Source organism: Vanacampus margaritifer, chromosome 4, assembly GCF_051991255.1.
Source record: "Vanacampus margaritifer isolate UIUO_Vmar chromosome 4, RoL_Vmar_1.0, whole genome shotgun sequence".
NCBI lineage: Eukaryota > Metazoa > Chordata > Actinopteri > Syngnathiformes > Syngnathidae > Vanacampus > Vanacampus margaritifer.
In genome coordinates, this window is record NC_135435.1 from 32,523,424 (window position 1) to 32,546,807 (window position 23,384).

The 23,384-nt window shown below is 53.6% G+C and overlaps 1 protein-coding gene across 1 annotated transcript; it reads right to left on the minus strand.

Annotated features, from left to right (window-relative positions):
• lrrk1 (leucine-rich repeat kinase 1) lies at positions 1 to 22,812 on the minus strand. Its single transcript, XM_077564849.1, has 38 exons — positions 22,441 to 22,812; positions 22,304 to 22,379; positions 21,509 to 21,582; positions 20,916 to 21,070; positions 19,424 to 19,595; positions 19,109 to 19,294; positions 18,877 to 19,010; positions 17,894 to 18,120; positions 17,654 to 17,781; positions 17,387 to 17,550; positions 17,164 to 17,301; positions 16,677 to 16,789; positions 15,859 to 15,929; positions 15,648 to 15,777; positions 15,225 to 15,337; positions 14,927 to 15,156; positions 12,126 to 12,287; positions 11,238 to 11,410; positions 10,994 to 11,102; positions 9,664 to 9,811; positions 8,335 to 8,513; positions 8,162 to 8,259; positions 7,145 to 7,316; positions 6,232 to 6,398; positions 5,897 to 6,036; positions 5,471 to 5,735; positions 5,097 to 5,266; positions 4,454 to 4,654; positions 4,239 to 4,378; positions 3,952 to 4,089; positions 3,477 to 3,677; positions 3,173 to 3,324; positions 2,902 to 3,019; positions 2,682 to 2,801; positions 2,218 to 2,412; positions 1,697 to 1,911; positions 1,183 to 1,500; positions 1 to 936 (listed from the first exon to the last, which is right to left on the minus strand). Exons 3-38 carry the CDS (start codon positions 21,537 to 21,539, stop codon positions 624 to 626), a joined length of 5,886 nt encoding a protein of 1,961 aa, XP_077420975.1. The 5' UTR covers positions 21,540 to 21,582; positions 22,304 to 22,379; positions 22,441 to 22,812; the 3' UTR covers positions 1 to 623.
• Positions 22,813 to 23,384: the final 572 nt, after the last annotated feature.

Here is a 23,384-nt window from a genome sequence, read left to right on the forward strand (position 1 = left end):
TTTTCAGTCCAACTTTGCATTTTATTTGCAATTTTATAAATACACGTACCGCGTGCACACATTTAGTCATTTGGGTAAAAAATACATTAAGGCATGAGGATGACGGCGCCCTCTAGAGGACAGGAAGTGTTGCGTTTGTCCCAAAAGGGCCTCCATCCGCTGGCGCGTTCCCAAAATCTGCTCCTGCGACTTTTTGGCGGCCTCTTGCCGACCGAGCGGCTACCTGCGGCGGCGCACGGCGCTTTCCAGGCGGCCCAGGTCCTCGGCACTGCGGTAGAAGAGGTCCAGGCGGGCGGCGTCCCAAGCGCGCCACACGCAAACGCTCAAAGCGGACAGTGTCCGGAAGCCGCACGCCACCGCGTTGCTGCCCGCCAGCCCCGCCTCCACCAGCGTCCTGAAAAGGAAGCGCCGTCAGACCACATCCACATGCCTTCATTTTCATCACTTCCCGACTTCCCTTTCGCCGGTTGCACTCCGGCTACTTTTTGCACGCGGCCGGCAGTTGTCAGGTTGGCGCCGATGCGGTGACTGTCGACAGCTTCTCAAATCTTGGTTGCTTGTAGCAATTTATGACGAGCGCTTTTCCAAATGAAACGCTCAAAATAAGCACCACATTTTCAATGTTAGGCTTTGACTTGACGGTCGTTTGGAGGGTTCGAGAACCTTCGTACAGGTTGGGTGCCTTTGGTGGTTGCGGCTTTTTTTTTGTGTGTGTCTGTGACGATGTGAAATGTTGTACTTTTGTTGTGTTCTTTTTGTGGCGACTTGTTGAGAAGTTGCGCTGATGTGTTGTTTGTGTAACGTTGCGTCCGTCGAGCGAGCGAGCGGTCTGACCCCAAGGCGTGTCCGCCGGGAGGGTTGAGTACGGCGCTGACCCGTCCTCTCGTTTGCCGGCCGTGCGGCTCAACTTGGATCAGCAGGACGTCTCCGCCGCGCCTGGCGAGAACATTTGGCAGTAAAGGTCAAAGGTGGCACTGGGCTCATTCGCAACAGCTGACAACTATGACGCTAACGATGACGGAGCAGCACATTTACTGGCGCGCCCACCGCGTTTCATTCGGCCATGAAAGAAAGTCGCTTTCAATGTCATGGACGAGCCCCCCTCACCCCATCGGCATGAGTCGGTTGTGTGGAGCTTCCGCCGATTGACAGACCACGCGTGTGTACGCGCGCGTTTGCTACCTGAAGACCCAAAGGACGTCGTTGACCATCAGAAGGCGAAGGGCCCGCAGGCACGCAGGCGTCGAGGATCGGACGGCGTCACCGTTTCCGTCCTCGGCGTCCTTGCGCTCCAAAGACGGCGACGCGACGCCGTGGTCCGCGTCCTCCGATGCGGCCGTCGGCCATTGGCGATGCCGGACGATCTGAGTCCCCGCCTCCTCGCTGTGGGTGACGGTCACGCCGCCGTCGGGAGGCTCGGCGAGCTCCTCCTCGTCCTCGTCAAACGGCGAGGGATGGCGGACCGGGAAGACGTCACGGAGAGGACTGCAATCGCCGCAGCTGAGGGACAAAGTGGCAACCGCTCAAACAATCGGTCCCACTTTGACCTTTGCATTCAATTTGGGGAAGTTCAAAGGTTGGACAACTTTCTAAATTCACAACTCAAGGTTTTGTCTTTCCGTCTTTCTTCTCGCAAGCTTCCGGTTCTCCTGCTGAGCCCGAGACACTTTTGTCAACATGCCGGAGCGCCACTGACCTGTACTTGGCGCAGAGCGCGAAGGATGCAGCGTGGAAGAGGACGAGCGTGTTGCTGACGTCGTCCAGCGTCCACACCGACTCCTCCCCCCGCACGCTGAAGCCCGTCGCCATGGAGACCACCGAGGACGGACACTCGTACGGGTCCAAGCGGCGCAGCGGCGACAGGCTGCCGCCGTCCACCACCAGCACGCCGGGACCGTTGGACAGCCACAGCTGCGCCGACGCAGACAAAATGGCAGTGAGGACGAGGAGGACGCATGGGCGGGAGCGCAAGAGGTGAAGGTGGAGGCGGGGAGGAAGAAGTCCGATGATGAGGGAGGAGCAGGAAAGGGAGACGGAAGAGGAGGTGGAGGAAGGAGGAGGAAGAGGAGAAGGCAGGATGAAGAGGAGGAGGCAGGATGAAGAGGAGGAGGCAGGATGAAGAGGAGGAGGCAGGATGAAGAGGAGGAGGCAGGATGAAGAGGAGGAGGCAGGATGAAGAGGAGGAGGGGGAGTCCGGAGACGAGCGAGCCAGAGGACCTGCGAGCCACAGCCAATGAGAAGCATGCAGGTGATGGGGGCGGGCCTCTGTCTGGGGTCGCTGTCAATCAAGGCGAAGGCGGTCTTATTGAGTGTGCGCGTGCACAAGTAGGCGTGGCCATCGGCCGGGAGTCCCGCCTCCTCCACGTCGTACCACGCCAGCAGACCGTCCGACATGCCCGCCAACACGCCACCCTGGACACGCACACGCATCATGCAAGATGATGATGATGATGATGATGATGATGATGATGATGATGATGATGATGATGTGCATGTGAGGGAGTGTCATGTGTATGCGTTTGATCATGTGTGTGTGTAATTTTTGCCGTTGGCGATGCTTCACAGATGTTCTACAAAACAGCAGGGACAACAAAAATGACTTTTTGATTTTCTTTTGATGACGAATGGATGCTTTTGCAAAACAATCGGCGACAATCGTGCGCGTGTGTGTGCGTGCGTACCCGCTGCGCGTTCCGAGGCATTTTGAGGAAGCAGGTGACGACAGCGGGACAGGAGAAGCGTTTGTGAGGTCGCGTTAGCGGACACATGTCCTTCAGGACGTACACCAGCACTTCCTGTTCCTGTGGCCACACCCACAACGACAGCGACAACATTGAAGAAAGAAATCACACGCGTGATGAGCAGCGGCGTATGTGTGTGCGTGCGAGCGAGCGTACGTACGTGCGTGGCCAGCCACAGCGTGTCGTCCACCTTGACCTGGCAGCTGACCTTGCCCCCGGGACATGAAGTCTTGTTGACCTCCAGATGACCTTTGTACACGTTCACCACACTGTAGCTCCTGCCTCGTCAGCGCCACAACACAAACCCAGTTAGCATGCTAGCATCAACGCCACAATGGAGAGCTAGCTAGCGTGTGTGTGCGTCCATGAGTTGTTATCCATTTGTGTATTTAATGTGCATGTGCATGAATTGTGTGTGTTGTATGCGTGACCTGTCGTCTCCGTGGCCGTTCCACAAGAGCACGTGTCGGTCCCCTGCTGGCGGCAGGAAAAGCTGCGAGTGGGAGCCGCACGCCAACACGTACCGGAGACACGCAAAGCTGGGATCCATCATGCGGCGCATGCACTGCGACGACGTCGGACGCTAACGACACACACAACAACACTCACTTCCTTATATACCGGACACACACACAAATAAACACATTCATGCTCACACAGACTCACACATACATTTCCAATCGCCACAATCACACGCCGGTGACACAACGAGTGCGAGTGACGTGAGCCAATCACCTTCTCCGGTTTGGCGTCCCAGCATTGCGTCATCAGTTGCTGCAGGAAGTGGAAGTTGACTTCCTGCGGATTCGCCGCCAGCTGCGGGCGCTCGCCTTCCCACAGCTTCTTGGCCACGTCCAGCCGATGGCGGCCCGCCACGCACGGACGCCGGCCCGACAGAAGCTCGTACAGCACCATCCCGTACGAGAACACGTCCACCTTCACGCACGCACACGCACATGCACACACTCGAAACACGCTTTGAACATTTCCAAACATTTTAGCAAACATTTAGAAAATCAAAAGAATACTGAGGAACATCTCTGCGTGTTTAAAAGGCGGAGCCTGGCCGGGTGACTCAGTCAATGGGAGCGAGAGAGCCAACGTTGACCCCCAGGCACAGAAGGGAAATGACTGCCATCGTCCACTAGAGTGCGCTAAAGGGCCCCACGACACGCGTAAAGCAGCCGGCGTAAGCCTTCGGTGGCGTTACCTTCTCGTCGTACACGACGCCGGGTCGGACCTCGGGCGCCTGGTACCCCGGCGTGCCCTCCACGCCGACGGCGCCCTCTCGGAACGACTGGCGGCAGATGCCGTAGTCGGACAGCTTCATGTTGACCGCCGCACGCTCCTGGAAAAAAACATGGAGGGCAAACTTTTGGTCTGTCAATCAAATTGTGGAGGAATAGGGTTAGGGTTAGGGCATTTTTGGACTCAGGGGGGCAACATTAACATGGCCGCCACGGACGCGTTGTGTGGCGTGTCAGGCGACGTGCAAACCTCCAGCGACCAGACCAGGATGTTGTCCGACTTGAGGTCGCAGAAGATGACGTTCTTCCTGTGCAGGTAGGTCAGCCCGGCCGCCACTTGATACGCCATCTTGTAGGTGATCATGTGACCGAGCGGTAAGTAGCCGCCATCTGCAAGCGGCAGACGGCATTGAGTGGGGCGGCGAGCCGGGTGGGGGCGGGGCCGGCCGAGCAGCGGGGTCCCACCTCTGCGTCGCCTGTCCTCCAGGACGCCGCTGAGGCTGCCGAGCGGCGCCAGCTCCAGCGCCAGGCAGAGCGGGTGTATGGACACGCCCACCAGGGCCACCACGCACGGGTGCTGCAACGAGTGCAGCGCGGCCGCCTCCTGCCGGAACTCGGAGAAGCAGCGGCACGCCGCCGCCGACTGCAGGTGCTTCATCATGGTGTCTAGGGCACACGGATGGCGTGACGCGACACGTCGGCGGGCCACGTGTCGCGTCACGTGTCGCGTCACGTCGGCGGGCCACGTGTCGCGTCACGTCGGCGGGCCACGTGTCGCGTCACGTCGGGGGGCCACGTGTCGCGTCACGTGTCGCGTCACGTCGGCGGGCCACGTGTCGCGTCACGTCGGGGGGCCACGTGTCGCGTCACGTGTCCCGTCACGTCGGCGGGCCACGTGTTGCGTCACGTGTCCCGTCACGTCGGCGGGCCACGTGTCGCGTCACGTGTCGCGTCACGTCGGGGGGCCACGTGTCGCGTCACGTCGGGGGGCCACGTGTCGCGTCACGTGTCCCGTCACGTCGGCGGGCCACGTGTCGCGTCACGTGTCCCGTCACGTCGGCGGGCCACGTGTCGCGTCACGCCATCATGCAAAGAGGCACGCCTTCACCTGCATCTGCCGAGGGCGCATTCCGCCGACTCGTCCTGAAGTGAAAGCGTTTGATGGCGACCGGCTGGCGTCGGTAGCGAGCGCGGTAGACCACGGTGCCGCTGCCGCCCTGCCCGATGACGCTGGACTCGTCCTCGGAATATTCCAGATGCTCCTTCTCAAGGAAGAGCCTCAAACACAAACACGATTATTGGACTTCACTTAAAGTCACATTCGAAAAACTTTTGGGTCGTTGTTGAGTCAAATCAGTTCAAGCCGGGATGTTTTGTAGGCTCAAAAGTTTGGATTTGCATGAAAGTCAAGATTGGATTCCGTGCATATTACTGAGAAATGATCAGCCAATCATAGTGACCCCCCCCCGACCTTACGCATACCGTGCGGGGAAGTCGGTCATGAAGAGTTCCGGGACCAGTTCCTGGAGCGGCACCGGGTCCCGGGGGTGTCCGGGGCACACGATGCGCTCGCCCTCCACCGCGGCAAGCGCGCAGTCCTCCATGTTGAAGAGGTGAACCCCGTCGCCGTCGCCCGGCGGGGGTTCCGGCGTCGGCGTGCCGCTTTGTTGGACCCGGGCAGCGCAGAGCGGGCAGGGCGCGTAGCGCTCCAGGACCAGGCTGCCGTCACTCTCGCTGGCCGTCAGCGCTGCGCAACGTTTGCGATCCATCAAGTGGAAATAGTTGCAGAGCATCTCTCGGTTTTCAACGCGTGGAACACATTTGCCGGCGAAGAAGTCGGAATTTCCCGTACGGCGGCCTGGGCAAGCAAAGTTTGGACGTCCCCGCGTGGCTTCCCGACGGACTCACCTGGAAACCACTGCTCGATCAGCGCGTTGATGTGGTCCGTGATGAAGGCCATGGCCGAGAAGTCTCTGCTCTCCGACTGGCACAGCATCTTGATGCCGGCGCTCTTCTTCTTCTTCCAGTTGACGTCCGTCGACTCCACGCTGAGCACGCACACGCACACGCACACGCACACGCACACGCACACGCCGTCAAATGACAAATTTGTTTGGCTTCAATGTCCTGGCCATCGCATGGACTCATATTTGACATCTGTCGGACGGAATCCCGAGTAAAATGGAAACTTTTCAGGAAGTATCAAAAGAAAACTGACCTGAAGTAACCTTTGTGGGACTGACCTGAGGTAACCTCCGTGGAAGGTGACCAGCAGCCCCTCCCTCCAGTAGACGGTTTGCTGGCGCCGCACTCGGAACGTACTGCAGCGGTTCCTCTGCTGGCTTCCTCCGAAGCGGTAGAACGCCGCCGCCGCCGCCGACGTCCGGCCGCCGGGCTCGGCCTCCAGCGACTGAGTCAAAAGCACGCGTCAAGTAGACGGGTCAGAGCGGGTCCATCATCAAGCGCACACGACACGACGCCCGGCGTGGGAAAATCCAATGCAAGCAAACAATGTCATGTGACGTGTTACTCGCGTGTGTTGTCATGTGCCTTCATGGGAAGTGTCAGCTGACGTGTGTCATGTGACCAATGCTAGTTATTGTCCTTTTCTTGCTGTTGATCTTGCAAACTTGGTCTGCTTGAGGAACGGGCGCGTCACACGCGTGAGACGATTATCGACCGCTTGTAACTTTTACAAGCTCATCAAGGAGGAAGAAACTTCCTTTCTTTGCCCTCGGCACGCCAAAGTGGGAGTCGGCGGTACCAAGACGCAGTCTGGCTGTCTAAGCCTCCGCCACGCAGGACTTTCAGGCCGTGACGCTGCTCTGCCGATGAACTCACTCTCTCTCGCTCTCTCGAACCTTTTTCATCTGTTGTTCAACGGCTCGCTGGGTGAACATCCAGTTTTCCGCGTCTCCATCTCTAAGTGCAACTTTGCAAACATGAAGCAGATTGTACAAATTGGTGCATCCAATTGACTCAAGATGACTTGAAATATTCAATTGGAGTCTCCTTCGATTAATGAGTCAATTGATGATCAATTTGATGATAAGCAATGATGGATTTAATGCCGAATTGAAGCTACGCACGCGAGGCGGCCCGAAAAGCCCGCGCCAAGTCATTCAGACGCGGCGAGCGCAAGTGCGGCACGCGTACCTGCGCGTCCATGTCGGTGAGGCTGATGAGCATCCTGGCAATCAAACGTTCCCAGAATCCCGCCGGCACGAAGCTCATCCGGAAGAGGCGCTGCAGCGTGTTGCCGCCGGGCCGCCGGAAGCGCTGAAGGTCCACGCCGGGCTTGGCGGGCAGAAGGTGAGGCAGCAGGTAGCTGCGGCGGCGCAAAACACAACAACGCGTGTCACTGCTCGCATAGCAGTCACTTACAAGTCGGACATGTGGCACGCACGCACGCACGCGCGCGCGCCAGGGCAGATTGAGATGCCGATTGGCCGTTCAAAACAAATCCGGAAATGTGAATTTTCAGCGGCACGTCACGTACTCGTGTGAATGTCAACACGTGTTTGGCCACACGTGCAGCGGACGTCGAGCCGGCTAACGAGCATTCGAGTCGACTGTCAAGCAACAACCACAAAAACGCCTCGTTCGTGTTAAGCACGCCGTTTGTCGTTACTTGGCTGTTGCTGACGCTTGACCAAGTTTGCCAACTTGGACATCAAACTAGTCGAGAGGCCCAGGTTAGCTTAGCGCAAGCTAATCGGTACGACATCACTCGGTTGGATTTCAAATTGGACCAAACGCACGCAAACGTCGTGTTTGAGCGAACGCATCCTGGTGGTCAAAGTCAACCCTTTCCAAATAAAAAGGGTTGACCTTTCCATAGGTTGTAATCAACGCGGCGGCGGACACGAAAGACCACGTTTGAGGTCAAGCGCTTGGCCAGTGTTGATCAAATGTGACTCGTTCCCGCGCTGGCCGTGTTTTTGGCAAAAGGACAATTGGTAACGCGTTGGGAGTCGATTGGGAACTCGTTTGTAAGAAATTGCCAATGAGGACTTTGGCCGCCGGTCCGAACTCTTGGCACGCAAGTCGCATCCAAGTCGCACTTGTCCCGGACAAGTGGTCTCAGTTGCACGTCTGTCGTCACGCTGACGTCGCCTCCACATCTTGTTGACTTGTGGAAGGCGTCCCAATACTTTTGTGCAGGTGACTCACCTGTTGTTGGCGACGGGCAGCGCGATCTCAAACTTGCTGAGAAACTGGAAGAACTGCTCCTCCGTTTCTCGGGTGAATCCGGTGCCGACCAGCAGCATCTGCAGCACACAAAACGTCAGGCGGCGGCAGACGGCAGGCGGCAGGCCACGCCTTCCCGTTTCCGTCTCACCCACCCGAAGGTCTTGCGCCCGGATGACGCCGTTTGCGGCCGGCGAGCGCGACGGCTTGAGGCCGACGATCCTCTGCAGGCACTCGGCCAACCAGACGGGACACAGGAAGTAGAGCGTGCGCAGGCCGCGGCTGCTGTCCGGGAAGTGCAGCAGCGTTCCCGTCTCCATCAGGAAGCGGATGGCTGCGCACGGCGCACGGGGGCACATCAGCACGTTTACAAAAGTCGACTTTTTGCTCTCCGACTCATAAACTTTGAAAGACGCCCAAACAGGAAGTAGCACTTTTGTTGGCTGAAGCTCATTCAGAAAAAGAAGATTGGCAAGGTTTGACTCGCGTCCAATTCAAGAAACGCTGCTTAAATAGAAACCCAGTTGGCTTCGGAGACTCGGGTCAATTAGTCAACGCAAACATGGTGAAGCAGCATTTAGCTGTTGTGCTGCACGCCAATGGGAGGAGCTGCCAAGTGGAAATGCAACCCTTTTTTTTTTTTAAGCATTTCCATCATCCATTTCTACAGAATATTCTTTTTTTTTTTTACTTTGCTTTTAACTCATTGACTGGCAGCCATTTTGACTGAAGCAAGCCCCTTCGCTCCCGGCTGTTTGACTGGATTTTGACAGATTTTGCAAGGCCCGCCCACAGAATATTGTGTTCTATTGCTATCAAAACATGGAAGCTAGCAAAAGAAAGATTAGAGTCTCTTGTTTTATTTCTGTTTCCATTTTACAGCAATTAGCATTAAAAAATAGCTAAGTTTTCTCATTAATCACAAATCTATTTAGAACTGTGAGTAAATGAGCTTTTTTCCAACAAAGCCCTGGTTGATGATTAAAAACCAACAAATGTATGAATACATCTTTGGGAGATTTAAAATAGAACATATTTATATGTTTTTGGGAGCAAATACGTCATCACTTCTTTTGCCTTTAAATGTTGGACTTTGTTTGACTTCTTTCTGTCCTCTTTCATTTCTTTCACTTTTAAGAGTGAAATAAAAACGGGAATGAAATGAAATTGACTTTGCATTGATGTTGTTGTACTCATTGGGTGAGTTGAGTTGATTAAAAGGACAGATGTGCAGCACAATGCAACTTTCCACATCTGGCGTCCCCAAACAATCAAATGACACAGCAAGTGGAAATGAATGAAAGCCTTGCCAAAAGGCCGGAGTCAGCCTCACGTCATGCATGCAAAGTGAGGCTGGACAGCACCGGGTCCGCTAAAAGGCCGGCGAGCGAGCGCAGCACACGAGGATGCGTCAACGCAACACAAGCAAACATCAGAAAGGTCAAAAGGGCAGGCTGGCGTGGGAAAGGGGCGTGTCCTGGTACCGGCCGGCAGGTCGCGGTAGTGTGCGATGTCCGTTCCGGCGTGGCGCTCCAGCTGAGCCTCGGTCAGGAACTGAACTTCTCCCTCGGCGTGGCGCCGCCGCCTCTCGGCCGCCGCCGCCTCCTGTAGCCGCACGTAGCTGCCGGGGATCTGCGCACAACGGCCTCGTTAGCCGCCGCCGGATGGACGCCACTGCTCGACGTACGTACATTTCAGGACGTCCAAACATTTCATCCTCCATTTACAACAATTCTGGCGCTTGCCTAATTGCCTCCAATGAACTTTTAGCTTTGGAGGCTAACGCTAATAAACCTCAACGGTCCTTTTTGACCAATTATCGACCGATCCAAAGCGCTGCCTTTGATGATGCAATCTTAACCTTTTTGGGGCCTGTTGAAAAGTTTTTGGCCCGTCAAATACGATCGGTCATGTGACACATTAAGCATGTATTGATCCAAGTTCTTGATGGTCACGACGGGAAAGCGCTTGACATTCAACATATTTTGGTTTCGTTGGAGGCATTTTTGGGGGTTTACATTTAATGTCAGGCAAAAAATTGATTTTTTTTGCCCATCATTGATTATGCTGATATTGTTTATGCATCAAAAACCCACTTCTAATGTGATTTGCAATCAACGATGCATCGGTTGTTGTTGTTGTTTTTACACACCTTTCAGTTTCTTTTGAAATATATTCATTTGAATTTTCCTTATTGTTTGAAACTATATATATATTTTTATTTTATTTTTTATCTTTTTCCGTCACTTAAGAAATTGGAATATTCTTTTGCTGTCTTCACTGCACATTTTTCAAAATATCTTGTTTAATTCATTAAAAACAGATTGTCGATGTTTTCAATAATGTATTGTCACGCTGCATTTTCATTCTTAATTATAATTAGACTTGAGTTGAGATGAACTATTATTATATTTTATAATATATAGCAAGCCAGATGTTGCGTCTGAAGGGTTTTATCCCACGTTAATAAGCGTTTTCAAGTTGAGTCTGCAACGTGCTCACTGGTCGGCCATCTTAGGACAGGGGACGGCTCTGGTGCCGTAGTCGGCGCCAGGGTGGAGCGTGGATGCTTGACGCACGTCAATGCTCTTGAAAATCGCTTGACAACTCGTTGCGCAATCCATTACAAAGTGCCTTAACTGCAGTGTTGTTGCCGAATGCCCTGTCCCAAGATGGCCGCCATGTGACCACGTTACTTCTCATTGGCTCACGAGTGCGCATGAGCGCGCACGCGCACGAGCTATCTTGTCTTCTTGCTCACCGACAAGCCCAAATCACCACGCACATGCACACACACACACGTTGAGGACTCACCATCCTGCCCAGCAGTTTCCTGGCGCCAGTGTCTTTCATGGAGAGCGCCACCTGCTGGATCAGCTTCTTCAGCTCGTCCACGCCCTCCAACGTCTTGCACGACACCTCACTGGCGCGCACACACACACACACACACACACACACACACACACACACACACACACACACACACACACACACACACACACACAGCATCAATGCGTCCGCCCGCCGCCTTCTCACGTGCACACGCACGCGCACTGACCACAGGTGCGCAAAGGTGACGTCAGGGTAGCCGCTGGCTCGGGCGCCCGAGGGCGAGCGGCACAGCGCCAGGACGTAAGCCCGCAGCGTGGCCAGCCGCTCCGTGCGGAACTTGGCGTCAATCAGGTCCAGGTGGGTTCCCACCACCACCACTGCCGAGTTGGGCGCCCGGGCCTAACGCACGCGCGCACGCACACACAAATGACAGCAAACCGGCCGCTGTCAAATGGTTGTCATAGTAACGGGAACAAGAAGATTGTCATTCAGTCGGCCATTTTGGAGGTCTGCGTGGTGGCCAACTTCTCTACATTTGATCACCTACCCACAATGCATTGGCAAAAGTAGGACAGGTTCATCGTCAATTCATCGACGATCAAAATAATCCACAACTCATTTATTTTGATCGCCCTTGAATGTTTTTCAGCCATCGTGAACTACGCATTGTCCCATTTGTGTGAATTTCAGCCTCTCAACAGCAAAACCTTCTTCCATGTTTCTATTTTTTTTGTCCTCCATCAAAGCGGATGGAGGATCACGATAAGACAAAACAGGCAACTCTCGCAGCATCATCGTCACTTTGTAGTAATAACGACAGTCAGTTGAATTTGTTTGAGAAATTAGAACATTTGCAGCCTTCCATTGACAATTAATGGCTGAATTGGATTAAAAGAAAAACAAATCTATGCCTTTCCTTCAAAACAGGACTGGATGGATTTGAAGTTCAAGCTTTTAGTTTAGTCGCTAACATCCGTCAGAAAATCCTCATTAGCATCGTTGGCCAAAATCAAAGTAAAACATCTTTCTTTGAAAAGCCCAAAGAGGATTCGGGAAAACGTCTCCCGTTTCTCTCGCCGAGCGAGCGTGTGGAATTGCAAGCGAGGAGGCGCACCTCGATGTTGAGCAGCCACGTCTGCAAGCTGGCCAGCGCCTCCTCGCCCAGCGTCAGGTTCCAGGTCAGCATGTAGAGGGCGCCGTCCGTGAAGAAGCACTGCGTGACCGCCGCCGACATGCCGGGGGGGCCGCCCACGTCCCACACGTTGAACGTCAACCTCTGGCAAGCCGCAAGCACGCAAAGGTCATTCGCCCGCTCACGGCACGCTTAAGTCAAAAGTAGCCCAATTATGGATCAAAAATGGACCAATCCACTTGATGGGTCAATTTGAGCCAAATTTCTGGGTTGTTTTATACAAAACGAGCCCATTTTGGGACCCCAGCAAAGAATCTGACCAATATTTAGGAGCTGTTTTAAACTAAATGTAACCCATTTCTTGACTCAAAGTTGGGTCAAATCGATTGGTCCATTTTTGACCCATCGTTGGGTTATTCTTGACCCAACTGTTTTTAGAGCGATGCCACGTACTACTAAATAGTCGCATAAAAACTGGCCATAACACACGGCACATACGACTCACACTTCTCGTCACGTACAGCCAAGTCATGTTGGATGAACACAAGTCACAACAAGCGTCACGTCATACACGTCACATGCACGTCACACGAGTCAGACACATCCTGGTCATACGACCAGGAACCAACAGGTGGCATCCGAGTCGCATAGTCGACAGACGCTGCTCAATTTCGCGGTGGGAATCTTTGGCTGTCTCATGCATTCACTTTTTGGGTCTGAGATTCCATTCAAAAAGATTGACAATGATTTCTACTTCAATTTATAGATGCGCAAAGAATCGTCATGATCGATTCCAGTCTTAATCGCTGATGCTAATTAGCGCGCTACTCGCGCCACTTTTATCATTCAAATGTTCTTTTCCTTCTTCCAAAAGAGTCCAATGCTGCTATTTGTTTAACCTTAACCATACAGAGTGGACGATTAAAGCAGTGACTTGTTTAGCTTGTTTCCACAACGTAGCTAGCTCAAGGCTAACGTACAATGGAAAGTGCTATTGACTCGCTACTCGCGCCACTTTTATCACTCAAAAGAACGACTAGTCATACAAAAACGCTGCAGGAATGTTTACAGAGAAGCACGTTAACATGACTCACCGGCATATACTCTTCCTACGCTGCAAAAAAAACACTTTGATTGGCATAACTTCATCGTGACTTTTCCCTTCTACTCTCTAATGTGGCTACAACTTAACTGTGTATCAGAACGCGCGGAACCACACTGCCCCTAAGTGGCCAATTCGGGTACAACATCAACAGCACTCCCAGTTGAGGCACACACAAACAAGGGCAAGATCATTTAAATCAAATCGATTTTGGGACACTTAAAACCGGTTCTAAATTGTACTAAAAAATTGTACTCAAGTAAGAGTAGCGTTACTTACTTACAAGTCAAAGCAAAAAAGTGGTCATTAACAAAATAAAAAATAAATCACCCACATACAAGTAAAAAAAAGTATTGACGGAAAAGAATACTCAAGTACTGAGTAACTGCTTGAACATGAAGCCGGGTTTATTTTTGAAAAACAATGTCATCAGACAGACAAAAACGGGGAAAAGGATGAGCAAATTGTGCCATTTTCAAATAAAACCCAAAACTTTTGGAGTTGGAACAGCAGCGCAAGCAGACACGTGTCGCTCAGGGTTCGGAAAGTTGGGTCCTCGAGAGCCGCAGTTCTGCATGCTTTGGGTGTCGACAAATCATCAGCTCATCATGACGTTCTGCAGGAGCCTCTCAGCTGTGTTGGAGGAGGGAGACATCAAAAACAGGCCGGACTGCGGCTCTCGAGGACCCAACTTGCCTCAGCGTGCGCGAGACACTCACAAATTGTGGCGTCACTCGCTCGCCGCCGCCGCCAAGTCGAACCACCGTTGCTGGCACTTTCTGGGCGTCATCTATCGGTTGACTCTCTCAGGTTCTCATCATGCCTGCCAGTCTTCAACCGGGGCCGTATTTCCTTTATGCCGTATAAGCGCACTCGGTCCTGGAGTCCTGCGGGTTTCAGAGGTTTCCCTTCTCCAACACAGCTGATATATGATCAGCACGCTCTGCGTAAACCATCCTGTTGATTGGCATCAGCCGTGTGGGATGAGGGAAACCTGCAGGAGGATCCAGTTTGCCCACCCCGCTACTAGTCACATACATTGCAGTCACGCTACTGTAGTCCGATACTAGTAGTCTCGTACTGTACTCGTGATTGGATCGTCCGACCCGCTCCAAACGCTCACAACACATTTGACTGTCCGTGATGTCACTCGTGTGACGCCTGCCCCAAAAAAATCCAATTGTTCCGCTGCCCGGCTGCTTTCTGGCACGCTCAACCGCAAATGACAGTTCACGTGACTTGCGCCCAAGTCGGTCTCGCGACACCGGAAATAGCCAAGAAGTACCCGGCCGGAACCAGAGACGGCGGCTCGTTCAAACTAAAGAAATTGCGAGGAACGGGAAGTACGAAGCCGTCAACAGCGTCACGTCACGTCACACGCTACGCACGGCGCCTCCGCTTGATGTCGTTGCTACGGCAACCCGTCAGATGGGTCAAGAATGCGGCCCGGTTTGAACGAGGCCAGATTGGATGCTAAAAACAAGCCCCAGAAATCCCACGTGAGGACGAATCCGATTGGCCGGCGGTCTCAACGCAGACAGACAACAGTCAGACGTCCGTCCCTCCGTCCGTCCGTGCGTCCGTCAGTGCTAGTGAAGACGTTGCAGTCGTCCTACACACAAAAAGTCGCATGCCACACATACAAAGTCCAACGTGTCGGACGGACGCGTGCGCCGCTGACGTTGTGCTTGCCGGTGGCGGCGTCGGCGACGTCCATCTCCCAGGTGGACGTGGAGACGCCGGCTTGGGCGGCCGTGGTGAACGGCGCTGCCGCCGTTTTGCCCGTCTGCAGCACCCGCAGGAGGGACGATTTGCCCTGGCGCGGCGGGCCAATCATGAGCATCTTCAGCCGGCGGCACGGCTCCGCCCCTCGGAGCTGCGCGCGCAGGAAGCCCAGCGTGGCCGCCGCACCTGCTGACCACAATCGACGTTCCAAACTTTTGTCTTCCTCTGGCAGAGAAACGGAGAAAGCGACAAACCTCGTCTCCGGACGCCTTGCGGCACGTTGCCGATGTCCAGCTTTTCCAAGTCCAGCTGCCACAGGTTGCTCAGACCGGACAGTTCCGCCGGAAGCTCTCGGATGCCGGGGTTGCTGCGCACACGCGTCACACACACGCAAGCCGCGTTCGTTTGAAATGTGGATTTTGCTGACTAAAGCCGGCGTTTGCCGACGACGCGGCAGGAAACGGCAAAGTTGGAGGCAGCCCAAGATGGCCGCTCAAGTCACATCCGACCCATGGAACGACTTGCGCGCCGAAAGCCAAGCCGAGTCCAACAACAAAAGAAAATGCCGTTGGAAGCGACATCATCAGTTCTCGTGCGTGCGTGCGCGTTGGCGTGCGCGTTGGCGTGCGCGTTGGCGTGCGCGTTGGCGTGCGTGGAAAGCGTCCGCAGCGACTCACTTGGCCAGGTAGAGTTCGCTGAGGCCGCCGAGCGCGCACACGGACGGCGGGACGCGCTCCAGATGGTTGTCGTTCAAGTAGAGAACCTCCAGCGAGTCCCGCAGGAGCGCCGGCAACTCCACGGGACGACCTGCCCACGGTCACAAACGTCACAAGCGGGCCACGAGCCGGCCCAGACACGCAAAAACCTGCGGCACGCCAGGGGACGTACCCGGATCAGGACCTTTTCTGCTCCAGGTGCTCAAGAAGGGAACCTTTCGGGACTTTGGCTCTTCTTCACTCCTACGGGACACGCGTGGACGTCAGTCACGTGACACACGGCGGAGCAGGAAGTGCACGAACGTCACATCTCAAAGCACGCCAGTGGACCGGACACGGTTAGCAGAAGTTTGGAACTTTTATTGAAGTTTGTTTGTTTTAACGTGTTTTCAGGGTTGTTCTGTTTTAGTTCAGTCTTCGTTTCAGTTTTTCAAAAAAATCGGTATGAATTGTGCGCAATATTTAAAACAAACAAACGACGTCATCTGAAGGTGCTTTTCTATTGGCCGCTGCGAGATGACATCACTTCTGTGACACGCTTTCAAACGTCCTCATTCCGGTTCATATCGAAATCCATCGACTGCATTTAAAATCATCCCCAAAGTCTCGTCGTGCATTCAATGAACGACCAAAGACTAAAATTAAGGACATTTTTGCTATCGTTATTTCGGTTTCAGTTAGCTTTCGTTTTTTAAAAAAGCAATTTCGTTAGTAAACAAAATAGTTGTTGGAGTTTTGGTTTTTGGTTCACTAAAATCATTAACTTGAGACCTGGTGAAGGCCCGGCGGGGGCAGGTTAGACTGACATGGCAACAAAAAGTCCAATGAAGCCAACCCCAGCAGGAAGTAAAGCTTTGCTGCCATCTTGTGGCATCTGTAAACATGACAAACGTCTTCGTGGGACTCAACGAGTGGCGGATCTTCGCGACTTTCCAAAGTTCTTGTACAAGAAACAAACAAAATGTTTTCCAAACTTCCCCGAGGACGTACTTTCCCAGCAAGTTCCCGGACAGGTCCAGCATCCTGAGCCGGGAGCAGGTCCAGTCGGACGGCGGCGGCAGAGTCCTGATCCTGTTCCCGCCCAACCTCAGCCAAAGCAGAGCCTGCCGGCGGGAGGTCAAGCGCGTGAGAGGCGGACCTCGGTTCCGACACGCCCATCATCATCTCACAGGCGGCACGAACACGGACCAAGCAAATACGAGAAATGTGAAAACTGCTCTCGGCACAGGACAAATTGCGCAACATTGTGGCAGGCGATTTCATGAAAACGCTGCCGATGGTCCGTGCGGGTTGGGAAAATGTTCTGCTCAGGTTGCGGTTGCCGCCCAACTAAGTTCTAACCACTTTTCTTGGTTGTCTGTTTGCTTTTTGCTTTTGCAGAAGGCGAGCGTTTGTTTGCTTTTGAAGCCGATTGTTTTCTGTTAGCTGGCCCGGATCTACGCGAGCGGGACGAGTGCGGAGGATCCCGAGGCGCTACCTCCAGTCCAAAGAGGTTGGCGGGCAAACGCTCCAGAAGGTTGTCTGACAAGTCCACGTCCTGCAGGTCCTTCTGCCAGAAGATGGAGATGTTGTCCGGCAGGACGCTCATCTGATTGGACGCCGCTCTCAGACGCTTCTGGAACACAAATCGGCAACCGCGTCAATGACGCCAGCCAGCCGGCGCCGGCGCCGGCGGCTGGCTGGCGTGCGGCGCCACCGACCAGGGGGCAGGACCAGGGCTCCGGAAAGCTGGCCAGCCGGTTCTGAGACACGTCAAGGAGTCGCAGGGACTTGAGCGCGTGCGCGATGTCGGCGGGCAGCGCCGACAAACGATTGTCCGACACGTCCAAGTCCTCCAGCTGGCGCAGGCCCAGCCAGTTGCTCGCTGCCGCCACAAAAACAAAACACACGCGCGCAAAGGTTACACCGGCGTCCCTAATCAAGCGTCCGTGAGGAGGAGGACGAGGACGGACACGGCGGCGGCTTACACGGCGGGACGTCAAACAAGTCGCTCAGACGGTTTTTGGAGGCGCAGAGTTTCTTGAGCTCGGTCAGGTGGAGCAAACCCGCCGGCAGCGCGCTCAGTTGGTTCTGGCCCACGTTGACCTCGCGCAACCTGCACGCCACAGCAACACGCGAGCGTCCTCACATACATGACAGCGCGGGAAATTGGGAATTCCATTCAAGTGCGGCCTGGACAGTCCCGCCCACCCGAGGCGCCGCGCTACCTGCCGCAGATGACTTCCTGTGAGGCGGCGATCGGCGGCAGCTGAGCCAGCCGGTTGCGGGACAGGTCCAAGGTGCGCAGACGCAGCAGACCCCAAGGAAGGACGGACGGCAAGGACGTCAAATGGTTCCGCGACAAATCCAAGTGCGTGATCAGGCAGGACACGCCCAGCAGCCAGGAAACCTCCAACCACGGGAGACGCAGGCCGGCCCAGTTCACGCTCACCACCTGCGCAAAAGGTCACGACCTTACGCAACCATCACAAAGAACAACACGCGGCTCAACTTTCAGCATCCTGGCGACTTGCACCCGCTTCCGACGACTTCCGGCTTCTCGCCAACTGTGGCTGACTTTTGCCGGCGTCTGAGTTCGACTTGAGCTCAAGTGAGTTCTACCCGAGCCATAAATTCATTTTGCTTGCCATCGAGCCGACCTCTACGGTTCTGCACAAGATCCAGGCGGATTCTACCCGAGTTGAAAATTCATTCCAATTGGATTCCAGCCAAGTTTGACTTCAAGTCTGTCCTAACGAGCTCAACCGGACTTGTTCGGTCTTTTTGTGTTCGTGCTGAATTGTAGATTAGTCGGAGCTGCTTCCACCAGGTGGCTTCTACCTGAGCCCAAATGATTTGGAGTAGAGTGGGCCGATACTTTGGTACTAGGTGAGGCCAGGTGAGTTCTTGCTAAACTCGAGGTGCTTTCAGTCTCTCTATTAGTCAGAGAAGTTGGCAAATCCAGAGGTGGCAAATCCGGGTCCAGAAAGTCAAAACCCTGCCACAGTTTGGCTTTAGGCCCAAATGCTAGCTAGCTAGCGCCATTGGTGCTTGTTTACCCGCTAGCTAGCATTAGGGGGCTAAAGCCAAACTGTGGCAGGGGTTTTACTTTCTGGACCCGGATTTGCCACCTCTGCTATTAGCCTTGAGTCCTGCCTGGCCTTTTGGCGGGAAACTGTTGCCGGTTGCGTTGTGACGTCAGCAAGTCCACCTGTTGGCCGTCTTGCGTGTCGCGTTGCAGCCGCCGCGCGAGAAGCCGCGCGCTCAGGTCCGGATGGTCTATCAGCGTGTACGACGTCAAAGCGGCACCTTTGTCCAACAGGAAGTGGGCCAGCTCCTCGCTGCCTGCAAGGAGGACAACACGGACTCACAAAACCTGGTCCACGCCGCGACCCCACCTTAACGAGGCCTTCCGGCGTGGCGTGACTTCTATTGGTCGTGACCTGCTTGCGCCGCGGCATAAAGCGGCAGAGCGCAGATGACGGCGAAGCGCTGGCCACAAGTGCCGTTGTCGTCGTTGGCGGCGTCGGCGCCGTAGTCCTCCACCAGAAGGCGGGCTAAATCCACGTGACCGCGCTGACAGCAGGTAGACAACAGCTGGCTCAGGAGCTCGCTCCTCTCACGCACACCTGTTGGCAGGTGGAAAAGAAAAGAAAAGAAAAACAGTTACCATGTGACTGTGGTCCGAGGACCGCTTGTGGTTGCGGCGCCGCGTCAGCTTGGACGAGTGGTTCTGGACCGGAGAGGCCTCCGCTGACCTGGGATGGCGTCCAAAAGAATTTTCAGCACGGCGCTGTGTCCGGCGTAGGCCGCCGCCGCCGCCGGGTTCTGGTCCGACACTTGTGTCAGAATCCGCACGCGGGCTTGCTGCAGGAGAAAATGGACGCTGTCGGCATCGCCGTGCGCCGACGCCAGCCGCAGAACGCCGTCCTGAAACACGCGACAATGTTGGAGCAAGCAGCTTCTCACCCATTTGTAGATTCTCTTAAGGAAGCTCTAGTCGGGTTCTTGTGGGCTTTTTTCCGACCTTAGTTGTAGCCGAGTGCTAAGATTAGCGCACTTTTGGTTGCTCTCTCGCTGGCTTGTGGGATTCCAGCTTTCTTCAGGGACGCTTGGAGTTTCAAGCGTCGCAGGTGCTTTCTAGCCGGGTTGTAAACGTTGGCCTCCGGCCGGCTCGCGTGCTTGCGGCTTTCTTCGCCGATCTTCTGGCCCAGACCGGCCAACGTTGTGGCCCAGACCGGCCAACGTTGTGGCCCAGACCGGCCAACGTTGTGGCTCGCTTCCACGCCTGTGCTCGTTTGGCTCGGAGGGTTTTCGGCTTGCGATTTAGGTCGAGCTGTCAAGCTATTTTCTTTTCATCATTCATCGCTTCTCAGAATTGTGATGAATCACATTCATCACTTCAGTAAGAAGGCTTTTTAACCAACATTTTTTGAAGAGCACCTGTTATATGTTAATTCTTTCTACGGTTAATGTTATGAGGATGTCTTCCACATTTTTGGACTACGACAAATGTCATACACACACATTTATGAAGTGCTTGATTTTATGTTTATTGCTCAAACACACCCTGCGCGACCTTTAAGGTAATCATCCGCTAAAGGACCATCTGCGGTCAAAATCAATAGTGTGATTAATCTGCATTAAAACATGATTAATGCAATCATTTTTTGTGATTAATTATTTGCTTTACACTTTTAACTTTGACAGCACTAATTTTCGGCTTGGCCACCGGTTGCTTCTTAGGCTAATTAGTCTAGCATGGCTCTAGCATGGCGCTAGCATGGCTCTAGCATGGCGCTAGCATGGCGCTAGCATGGCGCTAGCATGGCGCTAGCATGGCGCTTGCTGGGTCCTACTAGTCCCTTCTTGTAACTTTTGTGAGGTTGTATCTTGCCTGCTAGGTGAGTGCTAGTTGCCTACTTTTGAGTTAGGAGGCGACAAGTTAGCTGGTACGTGAGTGTTGAGGGTCTAGCATGGTTGGAGAGTTCCGTAGTTGCTTCAAGTAAGCTTGGTGCTAGGTGAGTGCCAGTTGGGTACGGTGATGTTTTTTTTTTTTACTAGCTAGATTGCAAGCGAGTTCGAACTTATTGCTTGTCGCTGATATGGAGCTGAGTTTGAGACCTCTAGCCGGGTCGCAGGTCAGCGCTGACGGCTTCCAGCTTGACTGAGAGCGCCTCGAATTCTACACGACCTCTCACGGGGCTCGAGTTTAGGTCCAGATGGTTTTAGTTTTATTTTTCCACTCACAGCGTGGACACACTCGACCTGGGCGTCGCTGCAGCGCACACAAGCGGCCCGCCGGATCAAGTCCCTCGCCGTCTCCTCCTGGCCCGCCTCGTACGCTGTCTGGATGCTGGCCAGGGTGGGGGAGGGGCAGGAAGGACCACCAGCTAGACTTCCTCCTGAACGGGAGGAAGATGATGGAGGCGAATTTTCTGACATCGCTAAAACAAGGTCATGTGATAACAGGATTGAAGACACACAGTACTGCAAACGTGACACGCACGCACGCGCGCACACACACACACACCAACAAAAAGTCCTGCTTGAAAACTGTTTGGAATCGTTTTTGGAAAAAAAGCACGGAAGCAATTTTGGACCACTTTGGGAGCGGGAACGAGCGATTGCTTGAGTTCACGCCCCTCAAATTTGCATCTCACGCATGGTGTCTGCGTGGCCACGCCTTCCTTCAAACGACAGAAGCAGCGCTGCCGGCGGCTCTTGCTGGCGCCAGATGTGCTGGTGGACCGCATCTGCACGCATCCTCGCTCTCGCACAACTTTCACTTCCCGTTTGCGAGCAAGCGCGGCCCAAGCGGAACAAAGCATGGCGGCACTCACCGTTGACTGCGTCCACGTTGGCGTGCTCCATGCTAACGTGCTAACGTGCTAACGCTGGTGCGTCCCATCAGCGCCTGCAAAGAACGCGCAAAGTCACATCAGGATTCAACACACGAACATGCGAGACTCACAAAAACACAAATTGACACACGTGGTCAAGTCATTTCCAGAAGCGAGCGTTCTTCTCTTCTCTTTGCCAACCAATTCGTAGGTCAGACGTACCTAAGCTACATATGAACGGACCAGCAAGCTTATGTGGCTGCAGTTACTGACAACTTGTGTTGGCTTTTGTCCGAAAACAAAAACATGGATTAGCACATGTTTTACGCCAGGAAGGATCCGTGGATGGAGTCGTGAGAGCCTTCAAAGAAGCAACTTGACTATTTGCATCCACCATGTCGACTCAGTGTGGCGAGTTACAGAGGTTAGGTTTACATTTGTCAGTCTTTGCTTTCATTTGACTGTCGATGCTTTGGGCTACATGATGCGGACGATCTTTCAAAGGTAAACATTTAAACTCGCATTCTTACCGATGAAATGTGCATGTAGCGCTTCTCCCACACTTCTTAGTACAACGTGACAATTGCGCAGATAATTCAATCAATGTACTGTGTATTCAAGTGAGGCGCGCTGAACGAGTGGCAACGCAAGATGGCCGCCGGCATTGTTTGTACCGGAAGGAGTTGCTCGGTTTTGTTTTGCTCAATGCAGAAGTGAAAATGTGATTACGTTAGCGTGTGAAACAACCCTACCACATACAAGGACACATTTTTAATATCAAAATGTTAAACTTACCACGTTATAAGGAACATGAACTGAATCCCGTCATAATGTGACTTCTTCTGGTATGGCAGCAATAGGCTTCCGTACTCTGATGGAACAACACACTCAAAATAAATAGTTCCGGAAAACGTCAGCTCAATTAAACTTGCCTTGGCTGCTTGATTTCACACTTGCCACGCAACAACGTCAACAAATGAGGCGATAGTCGCTCTTCTCCTCCCTCGGCCACGCACGCACACACAAACACATCGCTTGTGGGCTTTTTTTTCAGGAAGAAGTGCTTGACATGACGCTCGCCAAATGAACGTGACGTCACGCTTGCTTTTCCCCACTCGAGAGAGTTTTGCCGTGTGAAAAGTCACTCACCGCGCGACATTGAGGATGCTTGCACGCCGAGTTGGAGGCAAAAGTGTCACTTCCCTTCCTTCTATTCCGACCAGGGAATCCGTACGACGGCACACACGAACACTTCCGGTACGGAGCTACAAAATAAGGCGGCTAGTCGTCTTCATGTTCAGTGGTTAAAGTTAAGTACCACGTGAGCAGCAGCAGGGGTCGCGCGCGGGAATCATTTGGTGATCTAACCCGCCAATTCCAACCCTTTAATAAGGCACGCGAGTAATTGGTGACCTTTTGGCCAGAGCCAGACTTGTTGAAAGAGTTCATCAGTGAAGGTGATCCTTGGTCAAGTGTCCTTTGGGGGAGGAGTCACAATTGGCAAAACTTTAGAGTGTGCCCCCCCCCCCCCCCCAAAAAAAAAAAAGAATGACTGAAAACGCTGACGCCTCAGAAAGGAGGTTGGAAACGATACGAGTGACATCATCATGATAGCCATCGATCTTGTGTCCGTCTGTCCAGAGAATGTTCTCCTGCAATCGTGCTGTCTTCTATTTGTTTTTCCCCCAATTCAGACTAGCGAGCTGAGGTGGCAAATCCAAGTCCGGAAAATCAAAAGCCTGCCGAGGTTTGGCTTAAAAAATAAATAAATAAAAAACAGACACAGCCGGCAGCCAAACTGTGGCAGGCTTTTGATTTTCTGGAGCCGATTTGACAAAATTAACTTTATTTCCTTCGCAACATTAAAGACATCACA